This window comes from Ochotona curzoniae, unplaced genomic scaffold, assembly GCF_017591425.1.
Source record: "Ochotona curzoniae isolate NIBS_2020 unplaced genomic scaffold, NIBS_Ocur_1.0 contig_66, whole genome shotgun sequence".
NCBI classification, from domain to species: domain Eukaryota; kingdom Metazoa; phylum Chordata; class Mammalia; order Lagomorpha; family Ochotonidae; genus Ochotona; species Ochotona curzoniae.
The window spans coordinates 20395262-20422028 of record NW_024466512.1 but is presented as its reverse complement, the minus strand read 5'-3'; the positions used below and the strand labels follow the sequence as shown (position 1 = coordinate 20422028).

General features: G+C 39.4%; 1 protein-coding gene across 9 annotated transcripts in view; it reads right to left on the bottom strand.

The window, feature by feature from the left end:
• Positions 1-707: 707 nt before the first annotated feature.
• NT5C2 (5'-nucleotidase, cytosolic II) overlaps positions 708-26767 on the bottom strand; it is an 87369-nt gene continuing 61309 nt past the window's right edge. For 3 of the 9 annotated variants that reach the window (XM_040992183.1, XM_040992187.1, XM_040992184.1), the window contains 15 exons: positions 18014-18131; positions 17016-17111; positions 12182-12273; positions 11992-12049; positions 10894-10987; positions 9927-9980; positions 8396-8479; positions 7388-7429; positions 5362-5469; positions 5056-5122; positions 4405-4575; positions 2983-3034; positions 2819-2879; positions 2511-2687; positions 708-2033 (listed from right to left, as the gene is read on the bottom strand). In XM_040992183.1, the coding sequence (XP_040848117.1) occupies positions 1794-2033; positions 2511-2687; positions 2819-2879; positions 2983-3034; positions 4405-4575; positions 5056-5122; positions 5362-5469; positions 7388-7429; positions 8396-8479; positions 9927-9980; positions 10894-10987; positions 11992-12049; positions 12182-12273; positions 17016-17111; positions 18014-18131 (1514 nt within the window). In that variant the 3' untranslated portion in view covers positions 708-1793. Of the gene's footprint in view, positions 2034-2510; positions 2688-2818; positions 2880-2982; positions 3035-4404; positions 4576-5055; positions 5123-5361; positions 5470-7387; positions 7430-8395; positions 8480-9926; positions 9981-10893; positions 10988-11688; positions 11785-11991; positions 12050-12181; positions 12274-16699; positions 16724-17015; positions 17112-18013; positions 18132-22376; positions 22438-23955; positions 24012-26767 lie in introns of those variants that run through there. The other 6 variants (XM_040992186.1, XM_040992190.1, XM_040992182.1 and 3 more) reach the window with 6 other exon arrangements.

Genomic DNA, 26767 nt, shown 5'->3' with positions numbered 1-26767 from the left:
GCTGTGATATAAAATTCTCCAGCAATTAGCAAGTCTGTGTTGTGGTGGCCTTGAAGGTAGCAGTGGCATTCCCGGGCCAGTAAGCTCTCATGTAGACAACACAAATAAAACATGGCATCTCAACTCTTGCCCTACAAAGAACTATGTAAATATGCTAGTTTAAAAGTAGTAGCAAGTCACTTAGTAATCAACGTTGTAATCACAAACGCATACTTAAAATTTTAAAGTCAAGGATGCATCTGATTTTAATCTGCAATAGCATTTCTAACCTGATTATTTTAAAGGATAAGCAGGAGGGTTTACCAGAAAGTTCATGGAAAATGGAATTGGTGCAGGAATTAAGGCCCATGAATAGTTTTGTTATAATATATAATTTCTTCATAACCTTCCCTGAATGTCGCCGAGACCCACAGCCTCTCCAGGAGATACTGGCCAGGAAGGTGTCTTGACGTGACTTGGCCTAAAGCCATGTGCACTGAGCACAGGCAGGCAGTCTGCCCTGCCTCATACCACTGTGCCCAAAAAAAATCAGAGAAAATGCTGAGGCCTATGGAGCATTACAGCATAACCTGTGTGAGACTCTGGTGCTGCATACTTTTCACCATGAGATCTGCAAGCTTTGAAGACGTGTGTTAGGAGAACATCAGACCGAAGCCCCCCGGAAGACAGTAGCTGTCTGTGCTTGAGCTACAGAAGGGGTCACAGTCGGCAGTAGAAACATTTTTCTTTATTGAATTCTAGAGCAGCTAGTCTACCCTCCCTTGCTAATAACAAGAATGGAAAAAATATATAAAGGTCAAAGGAAGAGTTACACCACTGTTAAAAATATTGGAACAATTTTCACTGTACTGGTGAGGCAGTTCTGTATCACATTCAGTAATGATTCATTCTTGTTCAGAACAAGAAGTGATTTCACTCGGGATCTGGAAGTGAATTTACTCACACTGATTGTGCCGGCTCTAGTAAGGGTCTGGCTTGCAGAGCCTTTGCCCTGTCCTCTAGTGCTTAGCTTTACAGGACAGGGCACTCTGGGTTGGTGGTTGGAGCCACAGCTTTGTAGCCCACAAGAGCGTGGAATACTCCACTGTGAGATAAGAAGGTTCTTGGGTTTGCTCCTCTTTCAGCCAAAGTTTTCCTATAGATTTATTGATAATTAAGCATTTGTTCCACCAACCTAAAAATTACGGAAAGGATGAGGACTTTGGCCTCAGAGTATCTGTCCTCCATTCCAGACCAGCCCTAAAGCAAGCAGAGAATATTTCTGCAAAGCCATTAATAACAGCAGCATTGCCAGAGCTGCTGAGGACACTTAGAGGCTTATAAAAGGAGACATTTCATAATGGAAACAGTGTATTTCTCCACTGGTACACAATACTGCGAAATGCACTGAACAGTGGGGTTTGGGAAGAACACAGCTTTTAACAGGACAGCATCCTCTTGTGTCCACTCTGAGACCCTCTACCCTTAATGTATGCAGGTACACTAGTGATGAAAAAAGACAAGGAAACAGTGCCACAAGCCACAGTGAAGCCATGTGCATGCAGTCCAGCCTTTTACCCTTACTTTCTTCCTATACAGACTCCATTACAACTGTGAATTATCTGCAGCGCACAGATACACAAAGCTAAACCAAGCAGCTCTCAGGCTAGAACACTCAAGTCTTCAGAAACTTGCTGACGTACCTCTGATGGAGCCCCCCTCCTCCCCAGTAGGACCCAGACAGGGACAGCCTGTGCTCCTGTGAGTCCTGCCAGATCTTGATCAACGGGTGCTCAGAGTTTGGGTGTTCTTTCCTACTCTTCCTCCTCTTCCTCCTCCTCTTCATCATCATCTTCATCATGGCAGTGTGTAATTTCCTGGGGAGCCAGTGGGAAGAGGTTGGGGGGTTTAATCTCACTGATTGACCGTGTCAACTGGTGCCGCTTGTAGTCGGTATCTTTGAAATCCACTGATGTACGGTTCCGGGTGGCAAGGGGAGATTCCATCTCATTGATATCCACGTGTGTGTGCTCCACGGTTGATTCGTGAGGCATCTAGAACGAAGCAGAAGACTCAGAACAGGTAGAGCAGATTAGCTGCTTCCCCAATTCTGACCCCTCCTCTCAGGCAGCCATGAGAAGCTACGGTTACAATGGCTCAGAGGCCAAGTTCACTGTAGAAGGCAACTCCCTCTGCCCCACCCACAGGCACCCAGCTCCTTTAGTATAGACACACTGAGAATCAGTGCAAAACATCTGTATCAGAACATAGGATATAAAAACCCCATTTTTCTCCATTAGTATGAACACAACAGGAGTCTTCACCATTCAAATATAACCTTAAATACAGACTGCAGAATGATGTGGTGCTTGATAGCGAGATCTTACTTTTTTCAAGGCCCCTTCTGTGCAGCCAACCAGAAGGTGAGGTTCAGCATGCCTTCCGTGCCACACTCCGGAACTGACTGAAATCTGGGCCTGTGAGTGCACTGCCACAGTCAAGAGGCACTTGAGGCTGCAGCTTTAACTCACCAAGACATGGGCAGCTCTGAAGAGGTAGCTGAATGGGTAATACAGCAGGTTGATGAAAGACGCTGCATAGAGATCAGCGTAACGCATCACTTGACTGGCAAAGAGTGTCTGCCTGGAGCCACTGCGAAACAGGCTTCCCATCATCCCATAGCACATATCCATGTCATGAGTTACTTTCTTAAACAAAAAAGATGGTTAGATCATTTTAGTATTTACTGAACACCAGCTACGTAGCATACCCTGTATAAAGCCAGAAAGATGAGTTGAGAGCTATTTTACAAGTGCCCTCACATGTCCTATTTGAATACCTTAATCCGTCTCTGGATGGAGCTAATGTCTGGGCGCTCATTGCTACTGCTGTCAAGGTGCCTGAAGACCAAAGAAACACACTCAGTGACAATCTCCAGAAAGACCCGACCCTATTTATTAATGTGGGGAGGGAGAGAGAAATTTTTATAATTAGGAAACTTACTTGTAAAGTTCAGCCAAGAAAATATCCAAACTCTGAAGCTCTTCAAAAAGTGCTGAATCAGGTTTGGAAGGGAAAAGAAAATACGTTAAAACACCCTATTTAAAACTGTTAAAACTAAATCAAAAGGCTTTAGATATGATCCAAAAAGCACAGTTTCAGTTAAGATGCTACAGGTGAATATGCAAAATGCTCTTCTCCTTCCCCTGCCAGGAAAAGCCACTCATTGCTGCCTGCTTGGAGTGCGGCTGACGATGGCCGTGACCTCCCTGAGATCGTACTGACTGCCGCCAACCCTTCTGCTGTGCACACGCACTGGGCTCGCAAGGCCAGGGCTACTGCAGCTCAGATGTGGGCAACAAAACAAGCGCCCAACTGTTCCATTTTCAGATGAACAATTATGAAAATGGCTCAGTCAGGGGTACAGGAAATGGAGCCCTATAAACTATGCATTTCTAAAACCATATAGTTGCCAAGTTGAAAAGGTATGGAAGACAGGCTAGCAAGAAACTTCAACCAATAGCACAGCTAACAGCTGGCACCTAATGAATACCTCCTCCTGCACCCAGCGCTTCTCAACCTGTTCCCCAGGAAAACTGTGAGCTACTGCATCCATTCTTTCTCTTACACCTTCTGTATAGAAAGACATCTGTGTGTGTGTGTGCGTGCTTCGGTTCAGAGGAACCTTGATCGGGAAGAACTGGCACCTGTTCTCCTGATTCACATGATCTCAGTTACATCTCATCAGCTTTGTAAGGTAATTCCTAATTTTACATTGAGGAAACGAAATCACAGGGGACTCAGTAACTTGCCTAAGGGCGTATGGGCTGTAACAGGCGGTGTGCGGGCTGTCCTCCCAGGCACTGCAAATGATGCTCACCAGGGCTGCTTGCAGTACTTGTGTGTCTCACACCTTTTTATACTTGTATCTCAGCTCTATTCAACATAGTATGCATGTTGCACATACACAGTGTGGTTCAGTTCAAGGATCTACTTTGGCTTTCTTCACTCAGAAGAACAAGGAAGACCCAGCAAAAGGTGATTGGCATTCAGAGCCATCACTGGCTGAGAAATGCAGATGGGGGCTGTCAGCTGAGAAAGGGACTGCTGAGTGCAGCTAGGGAAAGATGCTGCAGGCCCAGCTCACAGGTCCACAGTCCCTGCCGTGTGCTTAGGACACCAGCATTCTACATTGTTAACATCAAAGAGACATGAACCAAACCATCTCTCATACTTCAGACCTCAAGTCCTGTGAACTAGTCTGCTTGGGCAGGAGACTAACAATCTCTAGACCCAGCTTCTGGTCAAATCTGGAGCCCCTTCATACAGAATCGTGTGCTATCAACGGGAATCCATTCAAAGTCACCATTTGGAAATAAACTAGTTGTATCACAGGTTTAGAAAGTAAGAGTAATGGCTCCTTACAACTTTTATCAGTCCAGACATGCAGCTCTTGAGCAAGTTCAGGAATCACCAAGAAAGTTCGCCAGCCTTGCCGTTTCTTTGATTTTAGAATGTCTCCAAAGATGTGATCTCCAATGTATAAAATGTCCTTGCCTTTGGCTCCCAACAGGTCACATATTGTATCAGATGATCCTGAAACATCAGTGAACAATGAAGAAAAAATTCTGTACATTAAAGCCAGCATTTGAAATACCATGGCCATTATATATTGTGATTAGTTTATACTGGGGTGGGGAAGCCCTTTTTTAAAGGCTCATCATTCTCATTTTCCCTCCATTTTTAATCACACAAGGCCTTCAACAGAAACACGTATGCTACTGGGGATCCTTAAAAATCTTCTAGGGATATCCTAAAGTCATCATAAATGATTCTAGAACACCAAGAAGAAGCCTGAAACAGTTCAAAAAAGGGGAAGGAAACTGATCCTTTTAGTGAAAAAGCTTCATTAGGACATCTGAACTTCTCAAACCTACTCTCCCTGACTGCTATCAGATTAGTAGGTGACATCTTTACCATATTCAAGATTACAAGTGGCACTGTGCCCTAAAACCAAGCCTTTCTCACTGAGGTCTGGGCAACAATGGACACTTACTACAGGCACTTCTGACTCACCTCCAGAGTAGACAATGCCATGCTGCAGGGGGCCTGTGTAGGTGCCGATTTTCAGCTTGCCAGTCTTCTGTATAAAGAGAATTCAGACTTTGTAATGCCACCACCATCCCACCACAGTGCAACTTGGCCAAGCAGCCCAAATGAGTAGAACTTACTCTTTTCAATTAACTTGTTACCTCAGATAAACTTCAAATGAGAGAGATGGCTAATAAGCAAATCATGCCTGTTTTCTTTGGAAAATTGGCGTGAAGCACACAGACACAATGAAGGACAGTGTCCAGCACAGACATCATCCTCTCAACTTACAGTGTCCACCTGACGCAGGACTGTGCCTTCCCCGAAGAAGAGTGGCTTCCGTGCATCCACCAAGATGAGGTCAAAGTAGGATTGCCATGGTCGATGGGAGCTCCCGGGCTAATCAAGGAGCAAAAGCCAAACATCACTCCTTCAGGCATTAACACTTAATCCTACTCTGATGAAAGGAATACAGAACTGCTAAATATAGCCAGAGGATCCCACTATCTCACTAAAAATATATACTAATTATAAACCACATACTGTTGAAGCAAGTATAATCTAAGTTACTTCATTTACTATTGCAGTACAGTAACATTTCAGAGCACTTTCATAAGTGAAAATGCATAAAACGGGGCTAGGGAGAGATGCTAATCAAAATGCAAAGACGGATCAGCATCAGAACTAAAGTATACAAATTACTATGGAAACTATTACTGGGAACTCTCACTGCTTCTGTTTCAGCATGATGTATCAAGATATACATCCAGGCTTGGCACGACAGCCTAGTGGCTAAAATCCTCACCTTGCACACACCCTTGCACATGGGTGCCGGTTTGTGTCCCAGCTGCTCTGCTTCCCATCCAGCTTCCTGCTTGTGGCCTGGGAAAGCAGTAGAGCATGGCCCAAGGCCTTGGGACCCTGCACGCACATGGGCAACCCAAATGGCTGCTGTGGCCATTTGGGGAGTGAACCAGTGGACAGAAGATCTTTCTGTCTCTGCTTCTCTCTATAAATCTGCCTTTCCAATAAAAATGAATACATCTTTAAAATTAAAAACACACACACACACACACACATCTGCCAGCTATTCACAACACTAGAAGTTATGCCGTTAAAACTATTTCTATTCTGAAATGGAAACATGACATTAATCTAAGCCAAGCTGAAAGATACTGCTCAGTGAACTCAAAACGGGAATCAGTAGTGAGCATTCAGCTCAGTGGTTAAGCCACCTGCATCTGCATCCTACACAAAGTACCTGTTCCAGTTCCACATCCTGACCCCGATTCCTGCCAATGCAGAACAGGCGAGGCCAGCATTGAGAGCTCATGCAACTGAACTCCTGCTACCCGTGTTTGAGGCTTGCACTGTGTTTCTAGCTCTAGTCCCAGCCCATCCCAAAGCAGGTTATGGTGGGCATTTGAGTAATGAACCACCTGAGAGGAATTGTTTCTCCAAGTCTATGCCTTTCCAAAAAGTAAAATCATCATACAACAATAATAAACAGAATAAAAATCTTGGGGGTGGCATGGTGCTGGGACATCAGAGATAAAGCTGCTGCCTGCAGCACCAGCATCCCACATGGGTACTAGTTCATGTCCTGGCTGTTTCACTTCTGATGCAGCTTCCTACTAATGTGCCTGGGAAAGCAGTGAGGATGGCCCAAGGACTTTGGACTCTGCACCCACATGGGAGATCTGAAGGAAGCTCTGGCTTCTGATTTTGGATCAGCCCAGTCCCAACTCAAAACTTGGCCAGCTGCAGAGTGAATCAACAGATGGAAGATCTGTCCCTCTTTCTGTAACTGCCTTTCAAATAAATAATTTTTAATAAAGCAAGCAAACAAAAACCCTCAGGGATTTATTGATGTTTATGCACAAAAGCCTGGGACTGAGGTCCTATAAGCATTAAGCTGCAGTGACTAGTCCTTAAATCTAAATACAGCCATGCTGCAGGAATGAAAACTCCTCTGTTCAACGCCAAAGCTAAATAAATGCTTTCCTGGCACAAAACTCAGCAACGGTAACAGAATCTGAAGGTTGTCAAGAATAATTTCATTGTCACACAAATGCAATAATTCTGCACAAAACTTCCTTGGCATAAAATTACTTTGATCTCAGCCTAATCATAACACTTCTAATAAGTATTCAAATTGCTAATAAGATTAAATTCTAGCTCCTGAATTACTTCCAGTGTAACAGTTAGACAACAGGTTTAAAAAGTAAGATTTTTCTGAGTTGGTACTGACTATTTGAGAATTAAGAAATGGAAAACTTTCTACTAAAGCAATGATCTAGTAAGTTACACATAGTACCTTGGGGCCATGTGGGAAGTCAAACAGGTATGTCATAATTTTCTGGAAAAGAAATTCAATGTAAGATTCACATATGAATTTTGAAAAAGATATATCTTAAACACACATCCAGAGACAACACACAAGTCTTTAATGTGTTTTTCAATATAGGATTCTCCATAGTCTTGTTTCCTCTAAAGTTTATGAAGTCAGGGAAGATTACAATTCAAATAAAAACAATCTTTTGGCATTCTCAGAGAGAATATATGCTTTTTAAACAAGAACTCACTTGATTGAAATCACTTCAGCACCTTGATCTCATTACTGTTTTACACTAACACAGTTAGAAACCACGGGCTTTGCAGGACTGTTTATTCCAAATTACCAAATATATAAACCAAGAATCAATGTTAAATAGCTGTGGGAAATGGAACTCACTGCTAACCATGTAAATTTGTAATTGTCTCAGAAAAATGAAGTGCAGGAGTTTAAACCAGTCTTTCACATTTACACCCAATTAATCAGTTACAAGGTAGCACATTTTGATGCCTCAGATTCAAAATATGTACCACCTATTGCCTCAGGGCTTTCAGCAGCAGGGGAATTCAGCAAGTAAAGTGTGGAACTTCTCAGGTCTGTATGACAGAAATGCTCCAAGAAGTCATTTCATTCAGCACAGGTATTCTAAATAACTCTTACAGATTTCAAAGACTCATTTGTTGCCAGGGAAGAGTCAAAGGAAGACTTAGAAAAATGTGAGACCTAGTCTACAGCCATACTACTCGGAACGCACCTGATCTCGTCTATCTCGGAAGCTAAGCAGGGTCGGGCCTGATTAGTACTTGGATGGGAGAAAAATATGAGACCTGTGCTGCAGCCCTCATCCCATGTATCTGGCTGTTTTATACTATTTCCAAAGTGAGATATCAAGAAACTACTTCTCACTTAGTAAATTCATGTCCTCATTCACAGTTAGTTAGGTAGAAAGAATTTATAAATAAATAAAAACTACTAATATTAAGCACTTACATCCGTGTACTTATAGTCGCTGTTTGTGGCAAGAAATACTTTCCCTACTTCCTTCATTCGGCTCAGAAGCAAAGGCAGTTTTCCCTGAAATGTAATAAGACAATGAGTGAAGCATTAAAATGCAAATATTTTTGTATTTTTACTTTGAGATAGTCAGACACTAGAATGCTGTTCATGGAAATCAAAAACTGGTTGGTTGGTTTCATAATCTTGTTCTTAAAAGTCCACATTATCACTAAACATGGCATGAATACAGTAATAAATTAGGATATGTGTATATATGTAATAGATTTATATATACAATAATACATATATTTATAGGGTTAAAAGGTTTTCTATGTAAAATAATATACATAAGGATTTACATAATTAACATGTAACACATGTTTATCTTATGGTTTCTTGAAGTAATGAGAGGCCAATATTAAGCATCATTGGAGGTTTATGAGACTTATCTTTATTATGCATACAGCATAAATTCTTAAGGCACCTCACAGAATAAAATAACATGCAGATACAAACTAGAAATACCCACATCCTGCAGATAAATGAAATCGTAATTTCACACACCTTCCTTTTCTTAAACAGACTCCTTCACACAAATTTTCATGGATACTCCTTGTTCTTGAAGCAGTAAGTGGAGTGGGTAGAAATAGGATGTACCAAGAATGGAACTGAGTATTTTTTTTAACCACAGTACTTTGGGAAGATACTCTATCACTTTAATCTCAGGAAAAGCAAAAAATATCTCATCTTTGGACTCAATATGTGCTTGTTTTTTATTTTGAAAAAACTTTAGACTTGCAGAAAAATTGTGAAAATACTGAAATTCCTCTATATTCTTCATCTAGCTTTCCTTTTAACAGTAACATCTTTTCTTATATTCCTTCACAGTATAATTATAAAAACAAACTAATATTCATTAAATAGTATTAATGAAAACTATAGGTTTTAAAATTTTATCAAGTTCTAACAACTCTTAAGATTTTTGAATGTTTTATTATTCTCTTGATAAATTAAAAGTGTTGTAAATAAGTCATATACTTGTGTATGCGCATTTCTGAGATGATCTAGTGTAATGGTTATAATTTAGGTTAAATATGAGTGTGAATGCATCTTGGTTTTATCACTTACCAACGGGGTGATCTTGGAAAAGTTATTTAAATCCCTCTATTCCTTGGTTTATTCATGTATAAAACCAGAGGCAATGATAATGCATAACTCAAGATTATTTGAAGAGCAAACGGTGTAAGTGCATGCAATCACCTAGTACTATGACAAGCACAATAACCTGCTAGCTGCTATTATTAAAACTAGGGCTGTGAGGACAAATGGAATACACTGGTCTTCCTGCTTATCAATAAGGAAGAACATCTCCAAGACTCTGCTTTGGCTAAAAACTCTTGTGATTGTGTCAGCATGCGCTCAAACAGTTTCGCTTGTTCATTTCTTTATAAACAGACTTGTTCATTTCCCTAACTGATCAGATAATAAGCAATCATTCAGACCTATTTTCTCCTTAGTTACTTACATCTTTGACTACATACTTCTCAAGATTTTCAACCGTCTTCTCCTTAAGGGATCCCTAAGGGGGGAAAAAAAAGGAACTAATGAAAGAACAAAATTGCTTTTCACAGTTTATAAGAAAAAGTGCAACTCAAATAATCTTACAATATACCAAAAATGGAGGAGTATGCTAGATAAGGCCAGGAAAAAACTTAGTAGGTATGACCTGGAGGTTCAACTCTGCCTTCAAAGTGTGTCTTCTAAATACGATTCTTTCTATTTTAAAGTAGAAATTAGGGCCCAGTGCGATAACCTAGTGGCTAAGTCCTCATCTTGCACACGCTGGGATCTTATATGTGCACCAGTTCGTGTCCTGGCTGTTCCACTTCCCCTTCCAGCTCCCTTGCAGTATAGAGTCCTAAGGCCTTGGGACTCTATACCCATGTGAGACATGGAAGAAGCGCCTGGCTCCTAACCAGCTCAGCTCTGGTCGTTGTGGTGACTTGGGAAGTGAACCAGCGGATGGAAGATCTTGCTCTGTCTCCTTCTCTCTGTGAATCTGCCTTTCCAGTAAACACAAATGAATCTTTTTTTAAAGTCGCAATTAAAAGCATTTCCTGTTGTACTTAGTATAGTTTATAGTAAATATAAATTCAGTATCAATTCACGCTATTAGCTACTTGGATAAAAATATGGACCATGATCATTCACTAAGCATATGTTAAGAATAACCTGCTATACTACAATCTCTACTAAATAAGTCTGGGATATGTGAACCAACACAAAATCTGTATGTTAACATCACAACTGAGGGAAGATCCTCTGAGAACAGGATTGCCAAAGACCAGAACAAATGTGTTCCAGGAAGCTATCTCTAAGGACAAATCCCATTTTTCAAAATTGTAAACAAAATTCTGTTCCATATACAAAATGAAAAATCAGGCTTTCAAGCACATGCCAAAGTGAGCAAGTGAAGCAGCAGTTTCTATTACCTTATAATGAACCCAGTCAACAGCATCCCTCACATCCTGGAACATACTCCGATAGGACATGAAAAGATCCCCATCTTTAAATCCTGTTTCACAGCTACAGAAAGATGAAAAGAACATAACATTAAAAAAAAAGCAAATAAAATGAGTATCAAAAATTGCCCAGGGGACCCAAAGGTTCCATATCACATGGGTATGGCTGGGCTAATTAGGAAATCCAGTTTTCCCTAATAAAAACTCATTTTGGACTACCAGAAATAGCCAGAAGGTTCAACAAAATACAAAAAAAAAAAAATGTGAATAGGTACAAAGTGTTAGAATGTACTGAATGGAAGCTAAAAGGTCAAAAGATTCCAAAAATATTACTCACTGACTTTTTAGAAAAAAGGTTCTCACTGAAGAGACATTTAAAACTTAAAATTGGTCATTCAGATTCTTCCCACCCCGACTTTTCTGACATTGTCCCTAGGTACAAAAGTACCATCCACTTTGATTTAGTGACTCAAATTTCCACCAAATTTAAAATGTTTTGAAGTGGATAAAACTTAAAGAGGGTAAAAGATTAGCAAACTCACAAATATGGCTAAACTTTCTCCCTAAAAGAGGAGGATAACTTGTTCAAGACTCAAGCAAAAATTTTACTTCAGGAAAGAGTGTGTGCACATACACACTCGTCAAATTGTGCTGGGTTTGGAAAAGAAACTACTGAGTGTCCCTGAGTGGCTCCTGGTAGCTGCTGTGCAGTGAGTCGGGGGTTTTAGTGCAATTCTGCTCTGGACAGATAACCATCACACAAACCTCCCACTCAGTTGTCACAATTAGCACCTCTGCTGGTGTCTTCATTCCCAGGAGAAGCCAATCAGAAGTGATCCCTTCCAAGCATGGCTGCAGCACACTGGCAAGGAGAGGGGCCGTGTGGGAGGTGAGAGCCTGCATGGAGCTGCTGGTGCTGTCCCATCTCTCAGGCTGGCAATGTGGCATCTCACTAGCACTAAATTCACTTCAGAAAAGCAGAAAAGACCTACAATGGCCAGTTCTCTGAAACCCTGTACATTAATTTTAAAAATCAATTGGAAAAGGAAAATTAAAGTATATACATACCTGGTGTATCTGGGACAATTAGTAAAAAAATCTACTAGGCAGGCCAACAGGTAGGTCTCTGAAAAATGAAGAATAGATATTCATAAGCTATAAGGAAAAGAATTCAAACTTACCATCTCCCTTGGGTAAAGGCAACGGTCACAAAGAGAAAGGAAAGCATCTTATTTATATAAGCACAGAATGAGTCTACCTGGTAGATTGAATAGTGTGTTCAGAATGTAAAATCTTTCAGTGTCATCTCGTTGGATAAATTTATTTGGATACTGCTCTCTAGTTTCTGGTCTGAAAGAAAATATTTAAAATTAACTGGTATTCAAAAAATTCACATGACTAAAAATAACTACAGAAAATGTTTATTATTCAAAAATTCATCCCAGCAGTTTCATGGCTATATGCACAAATAGCTGGCATAGGAGACCATGAAGACAGAAAACCTCAGAGGTACTCAGTCTGGCAGGGGAGGTAAGTCACACACACATATAATGACACCAAGGGGAACAGAACCAGAAAACGGAGGAAGGGGAAACCATTCCAACCTACAGGGTAGAGAGAAACAGATGTGAGTGGTAGGAAGGGGGAAATCTAGGAAGAATTCATTAAAGTATGACATACCTAAGAGCTGGGCCTTACAGGTTAGATGAAACGGTTCAGAAACCAGTCCAATTCAAACAAAGAGAACACAGAAAAATAAAGGAAGAGACGGGCTGAGGCTGTTCATGCTGTTCTTATGCTGCTTTCAGGGACAAGAGGGTGCTTTGAGAGACTTCTGGCACAAGATAAACTCATCAGAAGAGAGTTATTCAGGGTTACATTAGTAGTAAATTGAGGATAGCTAATAGAGGAATTGTGATGGATTGCAAAATAGGCGAAAAATTCTCTATAATCCTTTCTAATGCAACTTTGCAGCTCCTCCCGTTACAGGATTGGTCTATTTCTCCATGCTCTAACCTAGGTTAAAGAGCAACAAATAGGACCCAGGCTGAGACCTAGAAACACCTACGTGCACTCTTGCTGCACATGGTACCGAGACGGCTACGTGAACCAAAGTAAACCGGTTTGCCGGAGGATAAAAAGCTACATGCAAAATTGGGCACCTGGCACACAGCCAGGCACATGAATGAGGCCATTCTAGAAAAGCTACTAGCTGACCCGCCAGCTGCCCACAGACACATGCCATAGTCCAATGAGATCAGCTGAGAAATCCTTGAATTGCCCAGCTGATTTTCAGAATATAAAGCTAAATAAAGCATTCATTGTTTTAAGCCACAAGATTTTGAAGTAAATCACTATGCAGTAAAAGCTATCTCATACAAAGTACTAGGATGTCACACAGGTGGATATTGGGGTATCAACAATGGGGCCTGTCTTAAAGTTGTGGCAAAGGAAATGAAAGGAAGAGTGTACTTAGTAGAGAATGCCAAGGTAAAACAAATAACTCCAGGCAACTTGACTGGGAGCAGCAGAAGAGGGACATCTAGTTACTGACGACAATGATCGTGCTTCGCTGCCTTGTGAAGAGATGGTTGGTACTGTTAATAAAAACAGGAAAATAGTAGCAAGCGGATATAAGAGCAGCTCTACTTTGGTTATGCTAAGCTAAAAGCAAGCATATTTTTGGCAGGCAATTAAAAACCAAGGTTAAGAATCTGAAATATGGGTTCAGACTTAAGAGACAGTATCTGTGCACGGGTGATACTACGGTACACGAGACCACTTATACGTGCTGAGAAGGAAAAGAAGAAACTGAGAATAGAAACATGGAGAACATCTGAGGTCTGAAGTTTAAAGCCAATGAAACAGACAGCTGTTTCAGATGCCTGGGAAGCTTGGAGGGTGAAATGACATGCTTTAAAAAGGAGATAGTACAAATACAAATATTTTTTGAGAAATTAAAAGGCAGGCTGAAATACAAAAAGGCACAATGTCCACAGTGAATAAATGGAAATTAAGGACTCTAAATAAAGCAAATTTCAAGTGTACACTCGGTGTGTGGGTGTATTCCTATCTGAGTTTGTTAACTACAAATGACATCAACTGCAGTTATGTATACAAAATCAACATTAGCTTCCTGTCTTAGTCACTCCTCTGAAATGGACTCCCAACAAAGATTACTCTGTAGAATATCTTTTCTTCTAGCCTTTCAAGATTTTCTTTAATGAAAATAAAGTGGAGAAATAGTAACAGTATCCTTTCCTTAGGCAGGCTTCGTAAGATGATACTGTCTCCTTAAACAGACATACTTTCTCATTGCCTCTATCACTTCAGAGCAATTCCTCAGCATAAAGACTGTTAGCAGCTACCTATTACATTACAGTATAAGCTGAATTATAGCTAGCAATTATATTTCATTTAAAGTGTCAAATTATGTGGGTATATATTTAAAATACAAGTCACTTTGGGGACGTAACATTTCATGAAAGAAGAAATGCTACTCTTGGAGTTGGGACAATAATGGTTACAGTACAGATCACTACTAACTTGCTTTAACCCACAGAATAAAAATTTATCTGTAAAATGTGGTTTTGGCTTACTACAAATAACATAAGGTGATGGCAGATAGAGCCCTAAGTTTCTCCCCAGACTCCTATACTTTCTGTCAGTAACTCCTTCTGTCCCTCTAGTTTCGCTCTTTTCCAGAAGCTTTTCATGGGACTGCTCAGGGCTAAGTGCTGTTGACTGATTCTACATTTATAAAGAAACTTGAGTTTACTCCAGTGCAAACACATTTTGAAATCAATGTATCCCCAGGGGTCTTCAAAAAAAGTCATAAAAATGCATTGTGGAAATAAAATATGCATGGATTTCTTCTTTTTTTTAAGATTTATTTTATTTATTGGAAAGTCAGATATACAGAGAGGAAGATCTTCCATCCGATGATTCACTCCCCAAGTGACTGCAACGGCTGATGCTATGCCGATCCAAAGCCAGGAGCCAGGAACTTCTTCCGGGTCTCCCACATGGGTGCAGGGTCCCAAAGCTTTGGGCCGTCCTTGACTGCTTTCCCAGGCCACAAGCAGGGAGCTGGATGGGAAGTAGAGCTGCCAGGATTAGAACCGGCGCCCATATGGGATCCCGGCATGTTCAAGGCAAGGACTTTAGCCGCTAGGCCATGCCGCCGGGCCCATATGCATGGATTTCAAAACTATTTTGCACCAAAGCAAATTTACCTTTTTAATCAAAAAGATATATTGACTTAACTCAATGACAGAGCAATAGAGAGACAAAGACAGGAAAAGAAGGACAGAGGGAAGCAGAGGAGAAATGGTGAGAAAAGGAAAGACAGAGATTGTCTTCTATTTGCTTGTTCACTTCCTAAATGTCCACAACAGCCAGGCCTGGGTCAGGCTGAAGCAGGAGCAGGAACTCCACTCTGGTCTCTCACATGCATGGCAAAGGCCCAAGCATTTGGGCCAACCTCCACTGCCTTCCCAGGAGCATTAACAGGGAAACTAGGTTGGGACTGGAGCAACCAGAACTTAAAACTAGCATTCTGATATGGGATGTTAGCATTACAAGTGGTAGCTTATACCACTGTGCCACAATGCCAGACTCTAAATACATCTTTTAGTCCATTTTTCCCCTTGACTTTTTGAAGTACTTTTATACTCATAAATAATTAATGTTTGAAACACTCTTAAATATGTTCCCCAGATAGCTATTTGAAAACTTGATTAACTTTCTTGGGAAAAGCACAAAGATATATGTATCTTGAATTAGTTAAGTCTGATTGCAGATCTAATTTACTGAACTTGAACTGCTTTCCCTTTTCTTCTCTGCCTATCCTTTCATAACACAAAAACTTTTCTCAGACATAAACAGAACTCTGACTCACTTCCTCAGGATTCTGAATTATAGTGAAGAAAATAAAGAGGGGCAAAAGGGACTGAAGTTACTTAGTACTATATGCGACCACTGTCTTCTCAACTTGCTTCCTGATATTCATAGATCTTAAACCCCTCTAGAGAAGAACAGTGTAAGAATGGCAGGCTTAACCACTGGCCTGCCCTGATGTGACAGCGTTTTTTTCCCCTGCTTTCATCACGTATCCTTGGGCATCCCCAAAGTTGTGTCATGTCAGAAACATGTTTCAGTTCTAAGTGGCACTTAGAACTTAAAGGAAGTTCTGGTACAATTTCAGTTGTGTTGTGCTTAACACAAAAGGTATTTGCCAAGAAGACACTAAGAATGTCACTGTAAACTGTGGTGATATGATGCCTTCACTCTCAGGAATGAATACCATATGGAAAAATCCTACACAAGACTGACACATAATGTGTTTTGGCTATAGGAGTTATTCTGATAGTGATACAGGGTCAGTAAAGTGAGACAGCAATGATAACAATAGAGAAAAATGAGTAACTCTAAAGTTATGAAGGTTGCCCAATTGTGGAAATAACTTTAAAAAACTGCAATAAGTATCTTAAAAGAAATATTGATGTTTCACTCCAAAAAAGGTAGATAATAAATTTTATCTGCTGAGTACAAGAGAAGAAGTTTAAATTAGTGATAATAATGGAAATATTCTGATTATAAAAATGAAACTTATTCATACTTGTTTTAAATATTACTCTGTATCCCTATGCTTTAAAAATGTTAAACACACAAATGTCCAAATTTTTTTCATTAATAAAAAGTGATATATTAGCTATTAAAAATCTTAAGTCATTCAATCCACATAGTTTAAACTTTTTCAAAGCACTGTACGTACCTCTTCTGAGCAGGTACCTGAGAACTGTATTAAAAAGGAGAAAATAAGAATCTTAGAATTTCAAGTAAATCAAAACTACTAGAGTTCTCTTTGGGTAGGTTTCAAGATCAGCTCTGTTGGATTCTGTTTAATTATAAGGGACTGATAAAGTCTGGGTTCTGACTAACAAGTTATTGTTAACTATCTTTATGGAAAGGAATTGCTCTTTAGTGATGAAACAATACTGAAGTAGATTCCAGCTGTAGAGACAATGTCATCTTCATTTTTGTTTGATTATTGACACACTAGCAAGAGGTGAAAGGCTCTTTGTACTCACCCCCTTATAAAGTTAAATCCATGGGCACAGACCAGGAGGTTTCCATAGGCATCAACTTTCAAGAGATTTCCATACAATGTGTCAAAGACAAGTCCCCTACATTGAAAGGAAGACATTGTTAATGCAAAATAATATAGGCAACAATTTTATGTAGTTCTATTCAGTCACTATCAATAACCCTCAACTAATTCAAGTTGTGCAACAATTCAGGTGTGTTCGAAAACAACAATAACCTTAAAGAAACAAAATCCTGACAGAGAATCCCAAAGCAACCGGAAGATAACTACTTTGTGTAGATAATCACAATTATTTCCTTTATGAGTAAGAACATAAATAAGATGGGTACTAACTTAAAATGATTTATTTTTATTTGAAAGGCAGATTTACAGAGAAAAGGGTCTTCCCTCTGCTGGTTCAATTCCTAAAGGCTGCAACGGCCAGAGTTAACCTGGTCTGAAGCCAGGAGCTTGCTTCTTCCATGCCTCCCATGTGAGGTGTGCTAGCTACCTGAGCCATCCTCTGCTGCTTTCCCAGGCCATAAACAGGGAGCAGGATGAGAAGTGGAGCAGCCAGGATATGAACCAGTACCCAGAAGGGGATGCTAGCATTGGCAGGTGAGCCACCATACCAGCCCAAAATTATAACTCTTACTACAGCTGGTACCATTCTAAAAAAGAACCTTAATTTCCTTAGACAACTGAGTTGATTCATGTTTCTCTCTTTGATGATGTATGTAGGCATCAAGCTTCCTAATCAGAAATCCCCCCTATCAAATCCAGAAATGCACACTGCCAAGAAGGCTCTGACTGTCTTCTTCAATAGCAATAAAAAGAGCTCAATTAAAGGATACAAATGATACAACAAAAAGGAAAAGTTCAAGACAATTTAAAAATTAAAAGTCAACTCCCCACGACTTGAAGAATTTGGGGGTGATCAAGGATGAGTTTGGATTACTAATGGATTCACAATTATTCATCTGAAAATGTCTTGAAAATTACCTGGTAGGGAATGTAGAATCATAAGCAAAGCTGAGCAGCTCCTGGGGATAGCCAATAGAAACTAGTCTCTCCACAGTAAGCTCAAATCCAAGAGACTCATACTCCGGGGACTTGTACACTGCACAAAGAGGAGGCACTCATTAGTCAGCAGGAACAACACCCAATTAATGAATTTCCACTCTGCCCCAATTCCTCCCTCCTCCTAAATCAGCCAAACATCTTTTCCCTCAAATTCCCCAAGTAAGTTGAGAATCCACTTGTTAGTCTGTGAAAATAGGTCATATTATAGCAGGAGAACAAGACAAACTGTTGATCATTGCAGAACAGTTCCTTATTAGGAGACCCATTCTAAATATTTTTCTCTTTATCTGTTGTTTCATTCCCACAATCTAAAGGCAAGAAAAAAATTATATATACAACTGTGATGTCAGCCACAAGAATATAAGTACATAGAAAACTAGGGAAGACAATCTGTAAATATGAAAAATTTTGCAAAGGTGCATAATTAATGCAGAAATCCTTCTCAATGAGCATTATAAAACTATTTTTGGAGTTCCTGTTTGGCTTGAAAACTACTTTACATTCTTTCTAATCAACATTGACTTCACTTGTTAGATTGCCTTGGTTTCTAAACAATCCTAACAATGCCTCAGTCATCAAAATCACATTTTATAAGTCATGACACACACCAATCATAAAACATGTCATAAAACAGGGAAATTCAGATGTGACCTGGGAATCAGACGTGAAACAATCATAACTCTTTTAATTACTTGTGACAATGGCAGGGATAGGTGCATTCAGATGTGTGATTGCAACTTTACTTCCCCTTTCCTACAAAGGAGCATATTGGATTTGTTAGAGTCAAATAACGGGTTTCAGGCTCTAAGATTTTTTTTTCTCTACTATTGTGTATGCCTCAAGTTTTCCCTTTCAGAGATATGACTGCAATTCAGCACACAAAAAAACGTTGTTTCTTCCAACAGATTTCTTATGTATTAAATATTTAGGTTGGGCCCGGCGCAATAGTGTAATGGTTAAGGTCCTTGCCTTGAATGCAACGGGATCCCATATGGACGCCAATTCTAATCCTAGCAGCTCTACTTCCCATCCAGCTCCCTGCTTGTGGCCTGGGAAAACAGTCGAGGACGGCCCAAAGCCTTGTGATCCTGCACCTGCGTGGGAGACCCGGAGAGAAGTTCCTGGCTCCTGGCTTTGGATTGGTGCAGCTCCGGCCACTGCAGCCACTTAGGGAGTGAATCACTGGATGGAAGAACTTCCTCTCTGTCTCTCCTCCTCTCTGTCTCTCCTTTCCAATAAAATACATAAATCTTTTTTAAAAATTGGCTTTAAATATTTAGGTAAACAAGAATTCATTAGTGTTTAGGAATGAGTATGTTATATTAAAAACAAAAAAAGACAGCCAGTATATTAAATATCAAGTGAGGCAAAAATATGAGGATATCTCAAAAGGTGTGTGTGTGTTTTTTTAAACAGAATTAAAAGGGAAGATTTGGGGTATAAAACATCTTTGAAATCCATTCATGGTTCTTTCATGTTCCACTTCTTTTCTGAACATGGGATGTCTTGTTTTGTATTATTACAATTTTTCATCTATTATTAACATCGTTAATCCATCAAACTTATTTTTCATTGCAATCAGTCTACTTATCCAAATTAATTCTAATATTTTAGTGATCATGATTCGACTTTCCAAATCCTTTAAGATATTTGTGGAAACGGGCAAAAACTCTGAAGAAGGGAACCGAGAAGCTGGGACAGGGAAAGAATGAGAAGTTCACATAACCTTCCCTTCCAGTCCATTAAACTTGTGACACTGATTTATCTATTTTTCTAAAATAAATCTTGAAAAAGCTGAATCTTCAAATTATTTACTACATGTTTATCAGATTTAAAAAAACTGAAATCTACAATTATAAGATCCTTTAGGAGATGCCTAAATTCTATTTCCATACAACAATTCCAAACAAAGGGAAAAGAAAACAAAAATCTTTGCTTCTTTTGTTGTCTGGGGGGGTCAGAGTAATTTAACTCTGGCTGACATTTTAAACCAGCTACATTTCTTTCCTCCTCTCAACACCTGCCTTATTTCCAGCCTCCACACCTCTACTCCTAAAAAAGAAAAAACAAACAAAAGTGGCTGGAGCCTTAAGTGGGATTCCAAAGTCGAGGACACACACATGGCTTGGCTGTTACATATTCATATGTACTAGCAGAGTAAGAGTTAGTGAATTCAGAAATCACCAATATAAATTGAAATAAAACTTTATCTTTTCTCCACCCCAAAGATCCCAGCCTAGCTGCCAGCAAATCCCATTTCCAAAAATTTTAATAAAACAAATTACTTCTCAATCCTAATCAGAGTATTGCTTGTTTCAAAAACTATCGAATGAAATAAAATTCCAGTGTAGCTCAGTTTCTAGCAACTGTAGATAGGTAATTTGGGTGATCTACTGGTATTCATTCTTAGAGGATCTGGCCCATAAAATGTTTTCAATTATTTTTTTTTTTAGAGAGCCATCTGTTGGATGTCTTAAGAACAGAAAATGAAGAACAAATCACCCCCACCCAGGCTTACCCCCAAATCACCAAGCTTCCCTTAGTTAGAGAATCAGGTACAGAGAAAAGGAGTTACTGGGAATTAAAACTTAAGTCCATGATATAATTTAGTGAAGCTCAAATTAATTTATTCAGAATATGGGGGGAGAATAAAATCCTTATTTGTCCAACACAATAGCAGAAAATAAAAACATGATGGAAAGTACTTCAAAGAGTATATAGAAAAAATATAACAGAAAGATGTATTTTAACACAAAAATTCTTTGAAATTCATGCATGCAGTTTTTTCCCTCATAGTAATACATTTCTCATGCACAATTTGAAGACTCATACACGTGCCACAAACTGTTTTCATTCTCAGAGTAGAACTTTCAAGAATTCAGTTGAAGTGACTATCTAGAAATTCCACCTATAGAAACAAAGCCTTTAAATTTGCTTTGCGAGTTCAAAACTCTTCCCAAAAATATGATGTATCTTCTCCACTCGGTAACCCAAAGTTACAAAGCAAGTACAAACAACAGCTGAATCCAGAATTCAGGCTTTTTAAAAGTCTCATCCAGTTTTTTTCTCCTGAGACAATACTGCCACTGCTAAAATGTATTTCTACATTCTATGCCACTACAATGCAAGCTTGCATTTTGAAACACACTACTTTTCTCTCCAATTTCTTCCAACTAATCCAAAACACACTGCTCTAGGCACAGGTGGGAATGGACTTAGCAAAGAGAAGCCACGATCCAATTTAGCAACACTATTTCATCAAGCTCTATATTAATCAGTAAGACCTACAAGCTATTGACATTATCTCATAAGCTTCTCGGATAATCATTTCAGCAACATGAACTCCCAAGTCATTAAATCATCCACTAGAACTCCACACAGTATAACCAGGGCTGGAAAATCAGAACTGCAGCTGCACAGAGAATACATTCAGAACTTTTACTGGAAGTGTCCCTTGGCAATAAACATATCTGGCCTGACCTACTGGCAAAAATTCTCTAGGTTTACAAAGCACCACCATTCCATAAAAAATAAAAAGCTAAATCTGTCTCCCAGCGGGTCCTCCAAAGCCAACCTCAGCCACGTGTGAGGAATCATACACATCACCTCAGAATGCAGAGCTCCAAGCCCCTCCAGAGCTGCAATGCCCCCCATTTCAACTTCTCTCACAAAATTGTGGCAAATAAATAATGCAGTTTCAAGCTCAATTCTTACAGAGGACTTTCTGTGGTTCCAAAATACGGCCAACAGCTTCAGAATAAACATAACCTCACATACTAACTGCTTAATTGTTCCTCCCCTCCCCCCACTAAAAGGTCTTAGGGCCTACTCCAACACTCCAACTTACCCAAGATCCAAAGACAAAGGAAGTTTTTTTTAAGGGCCAGAGTCCAAACGAGGGAACTGCTTTAGCCACTGGGACAGCACACAATGTTCTCACGTTATGTAACTAGACTATAAAGAGAACAACCAATGCTTTGAAAGTTGAAGCTACTGAATGTTTAACGATATTCTTTACTCCATAATCTGCAAAAAACAAACAAAAAAACAACCACAGCTCTTCAAAAAATAACTGTGTGTTGTGGGCCCCATTCTGGGTACGTGCTTTTCACACAAGGAATGAGCCTGCAAGCTTTTGGCAGGGAACTTTGGAATTCTCATGCACTTTTTACCTTAGCCACCAAAACACATTGTGTAGTAGTTATAGATTTTAGAAAAATAAAGGGCAAACCTCTAGAGAGGTTCCAGCCTAGCAGAGTGCTGCTGCCCAATGAGAACTCACACGAGGCAGACGCAGATGCAGTGTGTGTCACTCCAGGCTTGAAGGAGTTACACTGGCTCTCCTGTTAAAAAACAAAACAAAGCAACAAAACAAAAACAAAAACAAAAACAAAAGCTGGTTTTAAAACTGTTGCGATGGGCTGGAACAGAGAGACACCATTTGGACACTGGTATTTACAGGAGTTATTACTGCCCTCCTATTTAGAAACCTCTGATCACTAAAATTAGCCTAATTAGCCATAACAAAACAAGCGAATTGAAAATAAGCCTTTTATTTTATAAAAATATTAAAAAATATATTCTTTACTTTCCTCATATTTTGAGTCTGGAATACATATCAAGTCTGATCCAGAAGTGTAAATTCAAAAGACAAACAGAAAAATTTATCTATTTGTCTTAGTCTTTTTCTCCAGAATATTCCTCCAGCATATTGCAGTTTGTAAATGATGTTTGAAATTTAATTTGGCTATATGGAAAAGATTAAAGAAAGGGTACAAAAATGAACCTAAGCAGTTTCATCCTGATTATGTAAGTATTCATTAACTTTGCTACCTTTCAACAATTTAGTTCATCCTCTTGCTCACAGAAGAGAAAGAACTGTATGCCACCAAAAATGTCTAAACAAAGTATCGAAATTTAGAATGGAAGGCAATACTGTTATTTCACGTCTGCTTATTTGATTTTACTAAGCAGCTACATTATTCTATACATAGTTTAAAAAAAAACCCTACATTGTGTAAGCATACTGACACTCTGAAAATACGAATTATGTACACTTCTATCTACAGGGAGTCATTTTCACCTGAGGCAATCATTCAGGCATTTGATAATATGTGACCAGATGCTTCTAATACATGGATTTTTAAAAATAACAGTGAGATTTTAAGAGTAGAAATGAGCAAATATAATGTCTAAAAAGTCCTGAAAACATTATAAAAATCAAAAGCTATTATAAAAAACAAATCCCTACCTAACAACCCAAGAATATTTTCTTTGTATTTATGTAATCAAAGTTTTCTACTTGTAAGACTATACCATGTTTTTTTTCTGGGACTGTAACTAAAAAAGCCAATAAAGTACACACTTCACTGAGAAAATACTAAGTCAAGTTTAATTATCATATGAACAGATCATAATATCATAATGCTTTTTCCATTTTTCAAAACTTGAAAGTTCTGACACAGTAAGACAGATAAAAACTTATCTAATTATCAATGATCTTAATAATAATATGGAAATAATACCAAAAGCCTCTTAAAATGACCTGTTTTAATTTAGAAAAACCTTAAATACCATGCAATACTTAAATACTATAAAAATAAAATGAACTCTCAATGATAAGATATAAATAATTAACTGGAATGTGAAAAACTGTCAATTTCAGTTCATGGAAAGAATAATCAAATGATAATTAAGTTTCAAAACCATTTCTAAAAATCAGAATTTCACTTCTAAGTAAAAAGAATTACCTAACTCATTTTCCCCTATGAGCACCTATATACTTCCTATGACCAGTACTGTTGGCAATTAAAGGCAAAAAAAAACCCCTGAAAATCATTTATATACTTTAAAAAATATACCTTTAGTCAAAAGATCTGCTTGTAATGAATGAGACATGTATAGCCATCTTCTTTTTCTAAAAATATGTAGAAAGCATAGCATTCAAATGCTTAACCTTTTAGCGTAAAATTTAACAAATATTTAAGATCTGCTGTGTGCCATGGACCAGATGCTGAGTACAAAAATCAAACGAGGATACCCAATGGAAGATCTATACATAAAAGCATTAAGAAGGATACAGGGACAGAAAAACAACTAATTAACCAAGCTAGGGGGAGTTCTGTTAAAAACTATGTATAATTTATTCAAGTACATGAACAGAGGGTTTCTTTGTTTGTTTGTTTTTGTTTTTTAAAGATTATTTGAAAAGCAGAGTACACACACAAAGAGAGAATCTTCCATCTGCTGGTTCACTCCCCAAATGGCCACAACTGCCAGAGCTGGACCAGGCCAAAACCAGGAGCTTCCTCTGGGTCTCCCAGGTGTAAGCCAGGGACACAAGCACAAGAGCCATCTTACACTATTCTCCAGGTGCATCTGCAGGGAGCTGAATGGGAAGCAGAGCAGTCAGGATCCAAACCAGTACCCAGCAGTGGCTTATGCCACAATGCTGCCAGCTCCAACATAACTCAATTTTATAACCACCATCCCCAGGTACTATAAAGTTTGGTTGGCAAATCTGAGATTCAGATTCACCAGTATATTCTAAACACCTGTATCAGGGTCAGAGAAAGTGAACTAATTTGTCACATGAGGGTATAAATTGCTACTCAACTGTGGCTAACTTCCCAATGGGGAAGAGTTCAAACGCTGCCAACTGATAACAAGAGTTACCAGATTTTTACCTGTCTGTCATCTTCCTATTTTGAAATGCTAAGCCAATTCAGCAAATACTCTTTGAGTCATACTGTATTCTCTGAGCCAGAAGGTATGCCAGTAGCCTATCCTTTAGGTAAAATGTCACCCCCTTTTAATTGTTTTGACTACTTCTTCAAGGTCTCAAAGAAATAAAAATATTTTGGGCATTTAATGAACTCAAGACTCCATAAAGAAATAAATCCATTCATTAATAACCACAGACTATCCTGGATAATACTGTTTATCCAGGGAAAAAACTTCTTTGGTGGATTTTAAAAAATGGGAAGTAAGAGAAGCTTTGTGTAATCACCTGATTTCATCCTCCTGGGACAACCCCTAGAGGGCAACCCCAGCCTGGATGATCACGCACTTTACTGGGGGCCTGGATTCAAGTGCCAGCTCTGCACCCAATTCTAGCTTCATGCTAACACAGACTCTAGAGGACAGCAGGTGATGGTTCAAGTACTTGGGGGATCTCTGCCACTCCCACAAGTAACTTGTTCCAGCCGGGGGCATGGCTGGCATTTGGGGAAGTGTACCGACAAAGACAAGCTCTCTGTCTTGCCAATAAATTAACCTTAAATATTATAATCCTTCGGTTGGTGTGGTGGCACATCCGAATAATCCTCTGCCTGTGGCATTGGCATCCCACATGAGCATCAGTTCAATTCCCAGTGGTATCACTTCCAAACCAACTTCCTGTTAATGGCCTGGAAAGCCCCTGGCCCCTGCACCTGGGGAAGACTTGGAGGTTTCTGGCTTTGGACTGTCCAAGCTCTGGCCATTATGGCCACTTAGGGAGTGAGCCAATGGATGGAACATCTCTGTGTCTCTCCCACTGGTTCTCTATCTCAGCTGAAAATAAACATATCCCTAAAAAAAATTGTAATTTTCTAAATTTAATCATCTCATGCCTTTGAAAAAATGTTTCCAGTGATAGTAAGAATCACATCCTCATGATCTGCTTAATCAATTACTAGTGCTTCCTGATCTAGCAGGTTTTATCCCCAAGAACTAACCTAAAGGCCCTGCACAATGGCTCTACCAACTAATCATCACCTTTCAAGCACCAGAATCCTGCACGGGTGCCAGTTTGTGTCCTGGCTGCTCCACCTCCCATCCTGTTCCCTACTTGTGGCCTAGAAAAGCAGTAGCGGATGGCTGAAAGCCTTGGGACCCTGCACCCATGTGAAAGACCCTTTAGGAAAAGGTTCCTGACTCTTGGTTATGGATTGGCTCAGCTCTAAGCCATTGTGGTCACTTGGGGAGTCAACCAGTGGCCAGAAGATTGTTTTGACTCTCCTTCTCTCTGTAAATCTGCCTTTCTAATAACAATACATAAATCACACACACACACACACAAAGAAAAAGCTAACCCAAACCTTGACTACCCAGCTTGATGCCATTGTCAGTTGTCCTTTCATCAACGACCATTATCCCCAGGAAAAAGTAAATGTTTAGAGAATGTATAAACAGAAATACTGAATCAAAGGTAGTTATTTATGTTAGAAGTATTTTAAAATGCATTTTTAAATTGTTAGTTGACACATAGTAAAACTGCCCATATTTCTGTGGTATACGTGGCACTGTGTAATGATCATTTCTTCCAAGCAGGTCTACAGATGGTTAGAAAGCATCACTCACTAGTCACATAGTGTTGGCTAGCATGAGAAAATGAACCCTCGTGCATTAACTGGAAGGAATATGAAATGATACAGTTACTATGAAAAGAGAGTTTGGTGACTTGTGCTCAAAAGCCTAGTGTGATGGCTCAACGTCTAAATACTCATCTTACAAATACCAGCATCCCATATTGGCGCTGGTTCATGTCCTGGCTGTTCCATTTCCCATCCAGTTCCCTGCTTGTGGCCTGAGAAAGCAGTGGAGGATGGACCAAAGCCTTGGGACTCTGTATCTGTCTGGGAGACCAGGAAGAAGCTCCTGGCTTCAGAAGGCTCAGCTCTGGCAGCTGTG